The sequence below is a fragment of the Colobus angolensis genome, unplaced genomic scaffold (assembly GCF_000951035.1).
Source record: "Colobus angolensis palliatus isolate OR3802 unplaced genomic scaffold, Cang.pa_1.0 Scaffold33, whole genome shotgun sequence".
Taxonomy (NCBI): domain Eukaryota; kingdom Metazoa; phylum Chordata; class Mammalia; order Primates; family Cercopithecidae; genus Colobus; species Colobus angolensis.
In genome coordinates this window covers 1655612-1672100 of record NW_012116599.1, presented here as the reverse complement: position 1 = coordinate 1672100, position 16489 = coordinate 1655612, and the positions used below count along the sequence as shown (strand labels likewise).

The 16489-nt window shown below is 39.3% G+C and overlaps 1 protein-coding gene across 4 annotated transcripts in view; it reads left to right on the top strand.

Moving 5' to 3' along the window:
* PAX3 (paired box 3) overlaps positions 1-16489 on the top strand; it is a 99679-nt gene that overhangs the window by 65073 nt on the left and 18117 nt on the right. For all 4 annotated transcript variants that reach the window (XM_011951900.1, XM_011951902.1, XM_011951898.1 and 1 more), the window contains exons 5-7: positions 1898-2103; positions 12825-12990; positions 13905-14119. In XM_011951900.1, coding sequence (XP_011807290.1) covers positions 1898-2103; positions 12825-12990; positions 13905-14119 — 587 coding nt within the window. The remainder of the gene's footprint in view (positions 1-1897; positions 2104-12824; positions 12991-13904; positions 14120-16489) is intronic.

Genomic DNA, 16489 nt, shown 5'->3' with positions numbered 1-16489 from the left:
CTATTGCCTCTTAGTTTCATAATGTTTAGATGTAAATAAAGTATGGAAGTATTAAAATGTTAGAAAACTGAAAATCATATTTATGGGTTCATTTTGGATGTGTACCATTTGGGGCAGTTTAAAATTCCTACTGAAATATAATGAAATTTTAGATTTCTGTAGGGCAGAGTTAAGTTGGAATTTAAGATAAAAGAGAATTAGAAGTATAGGACTTACACATTTTCACATTGCTTCTAGCACCACCTTCATTTCCCCAGGTCCTATCAGCCTGAGGGTGCAAATGAGTTAGCTTAACATTGACATTAACAATCTACAATTTTCTGGATTACTGTTGCATTTGCTGACAGTAACCTCGCCCCTTCTTTACAGGATCCTTTAGTTATTTGGGAGAATTTTCAGAGCACATTTGGATGTATTCAAGAGCCAGACTGCTCTGGTTCCCCCTCTAGGCTCAGGGTCTGTGGCCTGATAACCCTTTGACAGACCTTTGCCCACTACACCAGTATCTGGGATCTTGAGAGAGGGCTGCTGTCCCTGCCCAGAGCCCTGGTCTGATGCATTCTCCCTCACACGCAGAACCCTCTATAGCTGGTGTTACTCTATTACTGTAAGGGTTCACTTTGCTATGGGATCCCTAATGCATTCTTAGCAGAAACAGGGAAAATGCCTGCTCCACCCCTGCTCTCATCAAATTCTGGCCTGAAAAATGGAACCACTCGTGCCCAGGCTTTGCTAGTTGCAGCCACAGATTCAGACCCAGTTCTTACAGGAGTACTAACCGTAATGTATCATTAACGTAATTTCTATCTAATTTCCCAGTTCCTGCTTCTCTTGCCCATGTACCAGGCCACTCAGTTTTGAAGTTCCCTTCCACATATGAGTACAAGCAAATACAGACAAGCTTTGTGTGTGTTAGGCCACCACAGAGAGGCTTCAGGGGCATTTTTGTCTTATGTAGTTGCTCAGGGCCACACACTCAGAACGGCCCTGGGATTGGGTTAATGATTTGTTATTGCCTTCTTGAAACTCGTTATTTTTTTTTTTTACAAAAGGGACCATACTTTTTTTTTTTTTTTTTTTTTTGCATTGGGTTTCTTAAATAAAGCAACTGTCCTGGACAGATGCCCACCTATTCAGCAGAGTCCCAGACTCTAAACTTTAGTTTAGGGACAGTTCACAAGACAATGCTTGCCTGCTTCTTCTCGAGTCAGTTCTAGAGATTTACATTTTAATAGTATGTGTATTTTCTTTAAAGCATTTCCCCATATCTGGTAATAAGATACTAGATTTAAATATAATTTGTTTTTGTAAGAGCAGTGGAGTCTATAAACATATAGGAATCTGGGAATAGTTTACTGTTACTGGCTTCTTAGGTACTAAGTCAAGTTTGGAATATTTTAAAAAATCACATTGAACAGATTTCCTGGTGTAAAGGGTAGTGAAAATTTATCAGAAACAAAACTCGATGTGATTCATTCATTAGACACGAAGGAAGCACCCATTAAGTAGTAAGCATAGGGCCATACAAATGGAATAAGGCCTGTCCCTATTTTCTAAGAGCTCGTAATTGGCCTAGAATGACAGATGCAATGAGCAATTATTTCTGCCTAGGGGGCAGAAAGATAGAGTAGGGGAAGAGATTAAATATTATTTAACGATGCAGGACTGCAATGGCGGGGGGTGCTTGGCGTCCATGGAAGACATTGGGAATGCACCGTAGACCAGGATTTAGATTATTATGGGTTGGTTAGACTTATTTTTTGATCCACATTTATTTTACTTTTGGTATAGGGACCACTGTAATGGGGCCTTGCAGTTGGAGAGAGAACTTGGATTCAATCTCAGTTTTATTTTTTTGATTCACATTTTATGATGTTTTTTTCTTCTGTGCTTTTAGCCTCAGCACCCCAATCAGATGAAGGCTCTGATATTGACTCTGAACCAGATTTACCACTAAAGAGGAAACAGCGCAGAAGCCGAACCACCTTCACAGCAGAACAGCTGGAGGAACTGGAGCGTGCTTTTGAGAGAACTCATTACCCTGACATTTATACTAGGGAGGAACTGGCCCAGAGGGCAAAGCTCACCGAGGCCCGAGTACAGGTACTGTTGCCCAAACCTCTGTGTCCTACTTCAGTCCAGACAGGAAACAAACAAGCATCTTCTCATCTAAAACGTATGTCAACCCCTGCCAAAAATATATTAGGAATGGCCCTTTACTAGGGATGCATATTGTTAAGACTTTGATGATTATTACTGAAGGAATACAACTATATCATTTATGACACACAGATGTCCACCACTTCACGTGACTTACTCAACATTTCAGGAATCCTTATTGTGCACCAGCACTATATGGACTTTGGAGGTGATACACAAACAAGAGCAAATAAATTTTGAGTGGTTACTCTGGCCCAGGCACTATTTTAAGTGCTTCACATGAATTAACCCATTGAATCATTATTAAAATCCTAGGCGGGTACTATGATTGCTACTCTCCATTTACAAATAAGGAAACTGAGACTTGGACTATATAAGTAACTACCCAAGGTGGCATAGCTGCAAAGTGAGTCTAGAGATAATTGGATCCCATACGCTTCATCTCTGTGACCTTTCAATTGTGAAAATGTGCAAAGGTGCATAACGTGAAATTCCTTCCTTTAAGGATTTTATAATTAAGAAGCATTTCAAATAATTATGTTACTTAAAGAACATGTTGAATTATCTTTTGAACTCTTAGAGGTGCTCTGAACCTTCTGGAAAGGCTACTTAGATGTAATATGTTTCTATCGAGTATAGAATAATGTTTTCATCATTAATGAGGAACTTTCCCCTGGAGTTAGTAAAACAGGGTTTGAAAGATGGCAGATATCTTAGGGTATCCTGGAACTCCTCACCACCCTAGAAGTTAAGTTACCTTGTCTGCAAATATTGTGTGTTGTTTCCAGATTCTTAACTTGAAGGCTGGGGACTCAGCAGTGAACTAGTCAGTTGACATGGTCCCTAGATTGATCAACATGTTCATAGATGCAGCTAATTAACTCTCCTATTACAGAATGTTACAGAAATAGCCTCTTCCAGGCTGCAGAGCTCAGTCAGAGAGACTGTTTTCTTCAAAATTCCATATAATCATCATAGTGCTAGGAAAGTCAAGGAATGCTAAGATCAATTAAGTCTCTCAAGGAGCTGCAATCTAAGAAAGGCAAAAAAGTAAACATACAAATAATTTAAAAATAACACAGACATGATAAGTACAGAAAGAGAAAAAGTGCAATCGGTTGAGGTTTTTTTTTTTTTTTTTAGATGGAGTCTCACTCAGTCACACAGGCTGGAGTGCAGTGGTGCAACCTCAGCTCATTGCAACCTCTGCCTTCCGAGTTCAAGCGATTCTCCTGCCTCAGCCTCCTGAGTAGCTGGAATTACAGGTGCATGCCACCAGGCCCAGCTAATTTTTGTATTTTAGTAGAGATGGGGTTTCACCATGTTGGTCAGGCTGGTCTCGAACTCCTGACCTTGTGATCTGGCCGCCTTGGCCTCCCAAAGTGCTGGGATTACAGGCATGAGCCACCGTGCCCCGACTTTTTTTTTTTTTTTTAAATTATACTTTAAGTTCTGGGATACTTATGCAGAACAGGCAAGTTTGTTACATAGGTATAACACATGCTGTGGTGGTTTGCTGCACCCATCAACCCGTCGTCTACATTAGATATTTTTCCTAATGCTATCCCTCCCCTAACCCCCCACCCCCAACAGGCCCTGGTGTGTGATTTTCCCCTCCCTGTGTCCATGTGTTCTCATTGTTCAACTCCCACTTATAAGTGAGAACATACAGTGTTTGGTTTTCTGTTCCTGTGTTAGTTTGTTGAGAATGATGGTTTTTCCAGCTTCATAAATGTCCCTGCAAAGGACACGAACTCAAGGGATGAGATCCTGAAGGAATGAAGAGAGGTATATGAAGAAGGCAGATTTAATTTTTTTTTTTTTTTTTTGGAGACAGAGTCTCATTTTGTAACCCAGGTTGGAATACAGTGGTACGATCACAGCTCACTGCAGCCTCCACCTCCTGAGCTCAGGTGATCCTCCCACCTCAGCCTCCCAGATAGTTGGGACTACAGGTGCATGCCACTATGCCTGGATAATTTTCTGTAGAGATAGGATTTTGCCACATTGCCCAGGCTATTCTTGAACTCCCAGGTTCAAGCGATCCACTTGCCCTGGCTTCCCAAAGGGCTGGGATTACCGTCATGAGCCATTGTGCTGGGCCCAGAGGGCAGACTTAAGATGAACTTTCCAGGCAAATATTCATTGGCCCAGTTGCATAAGAAGAGTATATTAGTAATACGGAATTATATGAGCGGAGGCACAGAGAGGTAGAAGTGGTGGGTTACATGTAAGATGACCTTTCATTTTCACTCTAGTCATATTGGGAGAATAGTTAGTTTGATTAGAATGTAAGGAGTGGTAGGGTGGTGGAAGAAATGGGGTCTGGTAGCTAGGTTGAAGACATTCTGTGGAGGTCTTGGGCTTCAGGCTAGTGAGCTCACATTTGACGTGACAGGGAGTGGGGGCTATGGCATGAGATAGGTAGCGGCAGTGGGAATGGCAAGGAAGAGATGGTGGTGAAGGTATTCAGAGGTAGAATGGGCAACTGATTGTGTAATCTAGAAGTGGGGAGGAAGGTGAGTGAAAGGAAGAGTTGTAGTTACACCAAGGTTCACAGGGCTGATGTTTTAAAGTTAGGAAACGTATTATCATTGGGAAACAATGTTTCTCTCCACTGCACAGTGCAGAAATAACCTTTATTAACTAAATTATAATATTTTAATAGAAAAATATCTTAATACAGTACTGATATAGTAATATTATATAATATACTACTATATAAATATATTAACATACCATTAATATTACTATATCAATATAATGATATTAATATGCATATTAACATAACATGATCTGTGGTTAATGGAGGTCATTTCTGTGCGGTGGGGAGAAAAACTCTGTATCTCAATCAAATGGGCAGACAAATTAAATCATATTATAATAGTATAATATTATAGATAACAATGTTGTAAATAATATGTTTCAAATCTACTTTGCTTTTATTATAGTTCTGTGATTACCTGCAAATGTCAGGTGAGGTCCAATCATGCCTCTTTTAAGTGGCCACTATACTTCAGGATTTGGTACCTGTCCTCTGTAACTGGCCAAGCCCACCTACTAGATCTGTTTATTTACTTTTTTTTTTTTTGAGACAGAGTCTCACTTTGTTGCCCAGCCTGGAGTACAGTGGCTTAATCACGGCTCACTGTGTAGCCTCGATCTTCCAAGCTCAAGTGATTCTTCCTCCTCAGCTTCCAGAGCAGCTGGGTCTACAGGTGTGTGCCACCATGTCTGGCTAAGTATTTTTCTATATTTTTTTTTGTAGAAATGGGGTCTTGCTATGTTGCTCAGGTTGCTCTTGAGCTCCTGGACTCAAGTGATCCTCCCTTCTCGACTTCCCAAAGTGTTGAGATTACAGGTGTGAGCCACTGGCACTAGATCTATTTTTAAGATAGGCCGAGTATCAGCTCTGAACTCAATGTGAGTAAAAACAACAACAACAACAAAAAACCATTTATTGTAAAGAGATCAGACCATGAGTGTGATGGAAAACTGAGGAGTGTTCGGTGTTGCTCTCGTTCATTCCTGCCTTTGTCAAAACTAAGAATGGAGACAGAATGTATTTCAAACCCATGTAGCTTGTACAGCACCCAGCATTCTCATCTGGCTCAATGAATGTCAAAGGATAATAATAATGGCCCATTAACTTTCAGAGGACATGGGATCAAACCAATAAAGAGTAGTTCATAGTTTTCCATATAGTGACCTCCTCTTCGAAGCAGGGCCTTCATTAACGTAACAGCTGTCTTAATGTGGCTTTAACCCGGTGACTCTTGACATTCCTTATGGCTTCTTTAGTTCCCTTGAGACACATCATGGCTTGCACCACGGCTGTGATCTATAGCCTAACAAATTCCCTAGAACACCCAGCATATGGGTCTTTTACTTAACCCAGCAGGAAAAAGAAGGGCGTAGTTAATCACTGATTAAAATGCCAGAAGAAAATCCTTTAGTTTTTAGAGGATCTGGGAAAGCAGTAGCCAAGTCAACTCAGTTTGAGTGATAGCCAGAAAGTGGGAGTTAGTTTAATTTGGGGCACCTGGGAAAACCAAACACGAAACCCCCCCAAACTCCAAACCATGTCTACATTTCATTTTTCTCCCCCTGAGGAAAAATATTTCTATGCCCTTCTAAATAGAGATGGGACTAAAACTATAATAACTTTAGCTTTTGTCAGTGTTTTATATAAATTCATTTAGGCTGTAGCTGTGTTGAGTTTATCATAACCAAATCTGAGTACACAATGTAAGAATTGTTGTATACTAATGACTATTTGCCTAGTGATAATAACACTACAAGGTGGATTTTTTTTTAAGATGTTTTGCCTAATTCATCTGTAATTAGTGTAGCTGTTATTAATATTCTGCAAATAATGACAAACATCAAAGTTTTGTGGGGAGGAATTACTTGCAAATATAATTAATTTTTTTTTCAGACAGGGTCTCACTCTGTTGCCTGAGCTGGAGCGCACTGGAGTACAGTGGTGCCATCTCTGCTCACTGCAACCTCTGCCTCCTGGGCTCAGATGATCCTCCCGCCTCAGCCTCCTGGGTAGCTGGGACTACAGGCTTGTGCCACCATACCTGGCTAATTTTTGTATTGTAGAGATGAAGTTTCACCATGTTGCCCAGGCTGATCTCAAACTCCTGGAATCAAGCAATCCTCCTATTTCAGCCTCCCAAAGTGCTGAGATTACAGGTGTGAGCCACTGTACCTGGCCCAAATATTTGTGATGTGCAAAAGTTTTAGCAAATATTCCATCTAAGAATCCCATGAAGTAGGCAAGTAACAGCTTCTTTTACCACCAAGACAATGGAAGACAGAAAAAAAGTTACTGGGGAATAGAATTTAACTAGGAGTCAGATGATACGGGTTTGGTTCCCAGTTGACAAATGTGTTTTGTTGAGCAAGTTACTTAATCCTGCTGGAATCATTTTGGACTTCAGGTTTTTTATTTTTTTAAATTTTAAAATATATGGGGTTACTTGGATCCATGATCTTAGCTTGGGTTCATGCCCCACCAGGATAATCAGGGATGGACTTCAGAAGATCTGGGAGATTTGAGATTTGTACACAAAATTTTGCTCCTTTGCTTGTATATGTGTATACACAACTGTTAACCAGAGAAAGGGGCCTCTGGCTTTCATTATATGCTCAAATACCTTTCCCCCATGCCCAAATTAAAAGCTAGTGGAACGCATGATTTCTCAGGACCCTTGTAGCATCAGTAATTTAGGATTCCCAAAAAATAACAATGGTGATTCCCAAGGGTCCTGAGAAATCATGCATTTGGATCATTCCCAAAATGCATGATTTCTCAGGACCCTTGGGAATGAGAAAGGGAATGAGAATATGACAGAATCCTTATAGTATCAGTAATTTGGAATTCCCAAAAAAGCACCATGGTGATTTAAAACAGTCTAACTGATCTGTATAGTTCAGAAGTTCAGATAGGTATAGAATATCCTAAGCTTCATAATGAAGCAAACATATGTTCATCCCGAAGCTCTCTGCAGGAGTTTGCTTTTGGGATGTATCAAGATGCAGTTGAGTGTGCTTTTGTGTGTGTCCGTGGTCTTTTCACATGCATGGGAGCATGGTGTTCCTCCTGTTCAATCTGGCCCATCCTGTTTCCAACCTGCTCTCCAAATGGTGGCCAAAGTTGGATAGCAGCAGTGATAGGAAGGCTGGGAGAACCTGGTATAGAAAGAGAAAGGAGGTGAGAGTGAAGGAGAAGGTCCAGGGAAATGAGCAGCTTGCCATGAATTTCTCTACTTGGAAAGTACTGTACTTGGCACTTCGGCATTCAACATCCTGAGTCTAGTATTTAACCAAACGTTTTACAATCTTGTTGCAAATTCTCTTTCTAAGGATTAACTATTACGTTCTCTCACCATTTTTCAAATTGCATTTGAAATAATCCATCTTGAATAATATAGGCTGAGTTGTCTTTGAGAACGCCACCAAAAATGTGAACCAGTAATTTATTGATGGGCAAAATTAGGCTGACACCATGGGACAATTAGCACCAATCCATGAAACTTGGAAGCAAATTTGACCTAAGCCTCCATTCAAGTCAAACCAGCTTTCAATTATTTGAGGTGTTCCCTGGGCACTTTCCTGTTTACTCATAGACACAAAAGGCTTTGGCTGGACACCACAGAGTGAAGGAAGCAAAACAGAGCTTTAATTCTTGGTTTTCTCAGGTAGAAGTGTCAGTGTGAGACTTTTTACTTAATAGCTAATATTTATTGAACATTTAATATCTCCTTGGTATTCTTTTGAATGCTAAGATTGTACTGTATTTTTAATTGTCACAACAATCTTGTGAAGTAGTTTTTGTATTCCTCATTTAGCACATGGGAAAACAGAGACCCCCAGATATTAAGCAAATTGTTCATGGTCACAGAAGTATTAATATAAGTGAGGAGTTGAGATTCAACTTTTGCCTGGTCTGCATTGCACACATGTGAATAAGATGTATTGTTGTATCTTTACTGTAGAAAGTACTAGTTTCCCCATCCTCACCCATTCCCACAACTTGTAACATTGAGAGTCTGAACAAATTGGTTTGCTTACTCATGAAGAAAAAAAGTTATAAAAATTTCTTTTATAATTACTATCTTTTTTTCCTAGTTATCATGATGTTATGAGGCTCTTTCAACCAATTTAAACTTTGTTTCAAAAAATCAGTGGACATTATACTACCAGAGAAATGCATCTAAAGATCATTTTCAAAGACATGAAATATGGCTTTATGGAAGGGCTCAGTAGAGAGACATCCAAGTTGGGAAGTACAGGAGGCAGATAAAAATGAACCAGGCTGCAGTTTATCGAATGAAATAACAACTTGCTTTGAGGGAGACTTTTGGTGTAATATTATACATGCAATGACAGGCAATTAACTGTGCCTAATAGTATAGTAGGTTACTGACCAATCTGTGCTTCCTGCCTCCACTTCCTTAACATGCTAAGTGTGATGTGGAAGGCCAGGTAATCTTGAATGGGGATAGTAAAATTACATTGAATTGTAGATCATAGAATTTCATTTAAACGTGTATAGTCAACTTTGTAAAGCTTGTTCTTTCCACCCTACTGGCAAAGACATTGGGTGGAAAATTTCTGTTCTCTCCTAGAACATCAGTCATAGGCCAGTTTGCCTCTGTTGCTACTGCTGTTCTTTTCAAAACAAGGAGAAATTTCTAGAAAGTATAACCACTGAGTTATAAATATGTATATTATAGATGAACTTATTCAGTGTTATACACTCACACATGCCATTCCGTAGATTATTCATTGATTGTCTGTTAGGAATTAGTGATTCAATATTGAAAGAGCTATCTAAGACTTAGGAGTATTAAGAAAATTTCAGTTAAATGTGGACTGATAACAGCCTCCTAGGATCACTACACTTGGTTTGTTCAGGTATTGAAAGTGAAGGTCATTTCTAGGGTACTCTTTTTAGTCTACTAAACATAGAAGATTTGTCTTTTTTGAGTTTCAAAACATAAAGAAGGCAAAGACCAGTTCTTAATTTGCAACTTTAGTGTATTTTTCCTTTAATGTTTCTTTTGACAAATTCAGCTGGTTCTAGAAAATGCAGAAGGCTGGCAATGGTAAGATGATAAAAAATTGGGTTAAATGGCCAGAGACAGGTAGGCCAGTCCTCACTAAGCCCTGGTTCTCTCAGAAATAGTCCTCTGGATTTATTTCACCTAAATTTAAACAACATTTGGATTCCTTCCTTTGGGAATCTCTTGAACCTCTTGTTGAAGATTTGTTTTTCCGTAAAAATTTGCTTCACAACAATTTCTCTTCATTTTTTTATTGTGGATATAATAGATATTGCAGTATAAATATAAGGACTTTTTAATCCAACTCCTGGTGGGTTTACTCAATATCCTTGTTACCTATTTATATCATTTTAGAAAATACGAAAACAAACCCCAAAACCCTTATACTCCTACTCTGTTTGGATTCTGTCTTTTGAAGGTATTTGTAGAAACTCATGATGCTTCTTCTTTATTATTTGAGCAAAGACATTTTTGTTTTTAAAAATTGGGTTATGGTGGAGTTAGAATGAACCTTGAGTCAATAGTAACTTGAGATTGATGGAGAGATAAGGCTTCACCACCCCTGGGTTTGCTTATCTAAAGGTTATAGAAGGCAGGTGGCACAGAGAGATTGGCAACAAATCTGACAACAACCGAAGCATACCTTTCTGAATTCTTCATAAAGGGTTTCACTGGTGGAATTGAGCATAGCAAATCTTCATGAGTGAAGTTACATCAAAACTTTTGGAAGTCCACTTCTCCTCCCAGCAATATAAAGCTGGAGATGCACTGTACGTTGCTGGGCTAGACAGTTGCAGAGGACTACTTCATCTGAGCCAGGAGTACCTCCTTAATCTTGAAGTATTATAATATAAACTGCAACCACAGTGTGTGGTATAGTACAGTGTACTCAGGCATGAACATGACCCCAATTTCCCAACCTCAGCCTCCCCAAGCGAATACAGTTTGTTCCCAGAATTTTCTTGAAAATGATTTTCTTACCCTGATGCCTTTGGGAGTCATGGTAATAGGCGCTCAGACTTGCAGTGAGCACAGTTGATGCAGACCTGAAATTAAGTGCTGCTCATGGTTCTATTACCCCAGGTGGCAATTTATTAAGTTAAGTAAAACTCTAATTCAATTATGTATCAACATGGGAAAATATTAACTTACCTTGTTTTCCTGTTGGAAACTTAAGGAGTACTACATGTTGATGTTTGGAGGAAGTTCAAACAGCTTTCCTTATCAGTATCTTGTAACAATGGCAAGAAAAGACAAAACTCTTTTCAGACAAATGCTTGGGTGAGTATCAAAAGTTTGAGCAAATCCCTCGGCAAAGGATTTGCTAAATTGAGCTTTCCTGCTCCAGAAAAATCTTTTCCTCCCCTCTTAAATGATCTGACTTTAAACATTACAATTAAGTTGCAAAATTGTTAACATTGCTCTGTAAGGAAATCAATTCTCATCTTCTCTTAGACAAGCTGACCTCCTAGAACAAGCTGCATCTGCCTGCCCTGTACGACAGGAAGGAGACGTCACTTCCATCTCGAGCGATCGCTCATCGAAATTATAATCAAATTTTAAAATAAGCTGAAACTTTTTGCTTCCAACTTTAGAGTTTTCCTAATCCTCTGTGCCTCCAAATATGGAGTTTCTACCTCTAGTGAGCAATTATTTTGGTCTCCTTGACTGCTCTGGTAATCCCATGAGGACAAGGCGGCAAACTACCAGAGTGCAGAGATCCTACTTTATTCCCTTTACATCCTTCCATCCCCAAGCACAGTGCTTTCCTCCATATTCAGTTTCAATGGGTGGCTCACACCTGTAATCCCCACACTTTGGGAGGCTGAGGTGGGTGGATCACCTGAGGTCAGGAGTTCAAGACCAACATGGTGAAACCCTGTCTCTACTAAAAATACAAAAATTAGCTGGGCATGGTGGTGGGCACCTGTAATCACAGCTACTCAGGAGGCTGAGGCAAGAAAATTGCTTGAACCTGGGAGGTGGAGGTTGGGGTGAGCTAAGATCATGCCATTGCACTCCAGCCTGGGTGACAGAGCAAGAGACTGTTTCAAAAAAAAAAAAAAAAGTTTCAATGAACTTTTGATGTAGGAATTAGAACATCTTTAGTTGGTAGAAATTCTCTCTCATTTTGAGGGAAACATCATGTGTGGTCCGTAGAAAAATCACCCCAAGTTCTACATTTAAACTCTGCACATGTAAGAGTTGGGCAGGAGCACGGGACCCATTAAAGGCCTTATATCACAATTTCTCAACATTTTAGATATTCAGTTACATTTCTTGCTGTCTGATTGCCCTTTCTCTCCACTGACTCATACAAAATACTTGAGCTTTGAATTCTTTGAGGGCATTTTATTATATTGTATCTGGCTTTTCTGAATGTACCTGGTTAGCATAGTGCTTGACACAGCATATTCTAGGAGCTTAAAGCTGTTGTTGAAAGAAATAAGACACAAATGAATTATTTTAGATTTAAAAAAAGGCTTTCATTTTTTGAAACACTTACCTCTTTGGCATTTATTTCCACCGAGATCAGAGCAATGTCTCATATTTTGGAAGAGATGAAAAAATGGCTCCACCTATCCTCTGTTCAGTTTATATGACCATCCAGAAGCTATACCCATAGTGACCAGAGAAATACAGAGACAGACTAATAAGAATATAAAGTACAAGGCTTGGTGTAATAGGCAAGGCCAAATTGAGGACATGTGCCACGCAGGGTCAGGGAGGCTCATGTATCCTCCCCAGAAGGCTCTCCACATGCAGGTGGGTGCGTGTTGAGGGAAGGGAGGGGAGTTCCTGTTGTTCCTACGCCTGCTCAGTGATTCCTGCTCATAGTCCTCACAAGGTTCATGGGGGCTGCTGTTGCAAGACCATGGAGGGTCCCTGAAGCCCCTCTACTGACCTTTGATGCTAAAATCTTCTTTCAGTCCTGACAATTCGCCCACACAACACAGAAGGCGGAGAACTCTTGCATCTATTTCCCTGTCAGTCAGGGGCCTTTAATCTGTTTTAGCATGAAAAATTCATTAAGAATGTACTATTATTTCATCAGTGAAATCCTTAACTTTTAAATTAAATCCATAGGTCTGGTTTAGCAACCGCCGCGCAAGATGGAGGAAGCAAGCTGGGGCCAATCAACTGATGGCTTTCAATCATCTCATTCCGGGGGGGTTCCCTCCCACTGCCATGCCGACCCTGCCAACGTACCAGCTGTCGGAGACCTCTTACCAGCCCACATCTATTCCACAAGGTATCGAGGAAGAGTCAAGGAGATTAAAAAGTAACTTCCAGGCCATTTCTCTGGTGGATATTTTATACAAGTGAATCCTTCTGCAGTGCTGACACCCATGTTGTTTGTAATTATAATACATCGGGTTGTCCTGGACGTACCTGTCACATTTCAGAAACATAGTTTGTTCTCTGATGTATCTGAATATCTCTAGATAAACTGTGCTGTAATAGAATTCCAATGCAGCTTTTTACAACAAAACAACCTTCCTAAATAACCATGGGATTTGCTTTTCTTTTGTTAAAATTTTACTTCTACATTTCACTCCAGTTTGCAACTAACTGGAATTCGATGATGCTTACTAACTGTAGGAATAAAAGAGGGAAGGTAAGCTTTGACAAAGTCATTATTTGTTAGTACACGGAGGTGAATGGGATAAAGTTAAACTGTAAGACCCAATTATTTTGGATTATGAAATAGCATTCCAGGCATTTGAAAATATATTATCACACAAATATTTAGGTGCTTTAAAAGTATATTTGATAAGAAATTTGAGATTTGCAGTCCTTACATTTCTTATATTTGATAAGAAATTTGAGACTTGCAGTCCTTACATTGGTTAATTCTCATATCGATGAATAACATTCACTACCAAAATATGCTTGTTAGCATTGCTAATATGATTTCTGCATTTGTATTCTGGGTGAGCCTGCCATGAGAGTATATATGTTACTTACAAATATGTGCAGAGATGGGTGTGACTGTATCTGTTATGGGTGATTCTACACCTGCACGTTAAGCAATGCAGTTTGAAGTGAACATTTGATTTGGTCAATAGATGCTCCTGATGGCCTGGTGGCTGATGAACTTTTGCACGGAACTTTCTCTGCTGGCCTAAAAGAAAACACGATGGTTGACAGTCTTTTTCATTTCAGCCGTGTCAGATCCCAGCAGCACCGTTCACAGACCTCAACCGCTTCCTCCAAGCACTGTACACCAAAGCACGATTCCTTCCAACCCAGACAGCAGCTCTGCCTACTGCCTCCCCAGCACCAGGCATGGATTTTCCAGCTATACAGACAGCTTTGTGCCTCCATCCGGGCCCTCCAACCCCATGAACCCCACCATTGGCAATGGCCTCTCACCTCAGGTCAGTCCCGTGTTTCTAGACAGACGATTTGCTGTATACCAGAACCAAATACTCAATTCCCTGAGGCAGTGGTGTAATGAATTGCCAAATTTAAACCATAATGTATTCTTTATACAAGCCACATGATTTCAGTTTTCTAGTTTCCTTTCTCTCCACCCTTCTTACTGGCTTCATCAAAAGTTGTAGCTTAGACTTAAAATTCAAGTGATTTTTGATATAATCTTGGAGACTTTGTGTTCGTATTTAGTTGTGAAGGTGTTTGCCATGTTTTGTCTTCTCCATCCTAGTTCTGGGCTTTGGTTAAGAAACTTGCAAACGGTGGCAGGTTTTTTGTTTTGTTTTTTGTTTTAAATTGCATTTGGTCAGCTGATGAAGTTTCGATCAAAAGCACCTCGTAAGAAAACACTAAAGCTTTGACAAAACAATCAGAGAGGAAGCAAACAAGTCCTGTGGAGAGAGACCCAGCTGATGACTATGAACTCTGGAATAAATGAGTTATAAATGCACAAATTAGGGGAATTACTGCTCTTTGGGACTATATAAATATTTGAATGTTGTAATTGTTTTTCTAATTTGCATTGGACTATGAGCTTTTGTTGGGAGATCATATTAATAAATTGCCTTGATAATTGCATGTGAGAGGGTTGGTTAAATTTCCTACATGTGGCATCTGTCTGAGGTTGACATTATTAGCAGTTGTTTAAATACAGATCCCTTGATTTTATTAGAGAGTGCTTGGCCCAGGTGGCGAGGATAGCTGCCCACTAAATTTGGAGAAATGTCACAAGGGGTTGCAATCTATAATTGCAATCGAGAAGCTCTTCAGAGAGTTTGAACAGCTTTATCTGTTCTCAACCCCCTTTTTCCTCTTGGTGGTTAGAAAAACAGAGAGAAGCTCAGAATGACACAAATGAAAAGTGAAAAGACAATTATACTCAATTACACACTAATCACTGACTATCACCGCTGCCTAAGCACCAAGAGGGCATTCTAATAGGCAGAAAATGAGATTTTAATAGCGCAAAGGGTGGCCAAAATAACGACTCGTATATATTTGCCTTCTTCGTTTTCTTCCACTTGTGGTGTGTGTCTTGGGAGTGGAGTTCCTGGGCTCTGCACCACGGTGATAACTGTGAGCAGCTGAAAAGTTCAAAGCCGGAGGAGTTGAAAAGAATGGATAGCAAAGGCAATGAAATAAACATTTCCGCCTAAAGGCAAAAGTTCATAAATCCTTTTTTGTAACAGTAAATGTAATTAAGTTTCATAGATTCCTATAGCACATCCTGGGATTAAAAAAAAAATTATGAAGTGGCTTTAAACCTCAACTGAAAAATAACAACATGAAAACAATGAAAGTGCTTCCTACAGGACTTTAATACATTTTATTTCCAAGTGCTGGCATTTGTGAATGTGATTTCTGCATAAGAATAATGGACTTATATTCATAAAGTCATCCTTAAAATACCCAGATTTATAGCTTATAAGCTTCTTCCACAACTTAGAAGTAACATCAAATGTACTTATCTCTGCGACTTTTTAAATATTTGTAGTTTTGGGGGCCATAGAAAAGCTTGTTATGAACATGATTTGGTTGAAACTTTTAATAAAAGTAAACTCCCGCCCTAGCTGCTTCTGAAAAGTGAGATCCCAGATTCCACTGGCATTTCTTAGTACCTTATTTTATTCAATAGCAATAAAACTAACAAGAACCTGTATTCTATAAGTGAAACTGGTAGTTTCTTGTATAAGTGTATTACCTTGTATGTTATGATGTGTATTCTTTTGTATTATACAAGTATCACATAAGTAGAATTGCTAGAATGTGATCTCCTATTAATCCTTGACTTCAAGAAGCCTGGCTATGATTCTGGAGTTGATGTTAGAGCGAAATCATTCTAATACTAAGCAATGGAAAATTTCATAGGCATTTTTTCCTGTATTTCTTTACTGTATCTTACATATTATGTTAATTCCTGATTACATTGCAATATGCAGGGTATTTTGCATTTCTGCCATACATTTCCACCTCAGACCACCACTAGGAATTTATGTTCTCTTGGTTTTTGTGGCAACCCCACTGAGTTAGAAAAGAGACAAATAATATGAAGTTCCTCCTTATTTCCTCAGGCAAAGTTAAAGAACAAAGGACAACGAGTAAAGCAGTATCTTGCCGAACATATTTATGTAACAATGGAGTAGGAAAATTGGATTTGAACTTAGATTTCTATAGACTTTGGGCTGTATCACTTCTCTGTAATGACTCTATTTAAACAAGAGGTGCTTGTCTGGCTTTCTTAAAAATATTTTAAAGAAAAATGTGGAGCAAAGAGCTCATGTCTAGCACCCTGGTTTGCTTGTTAACTAAAGAAG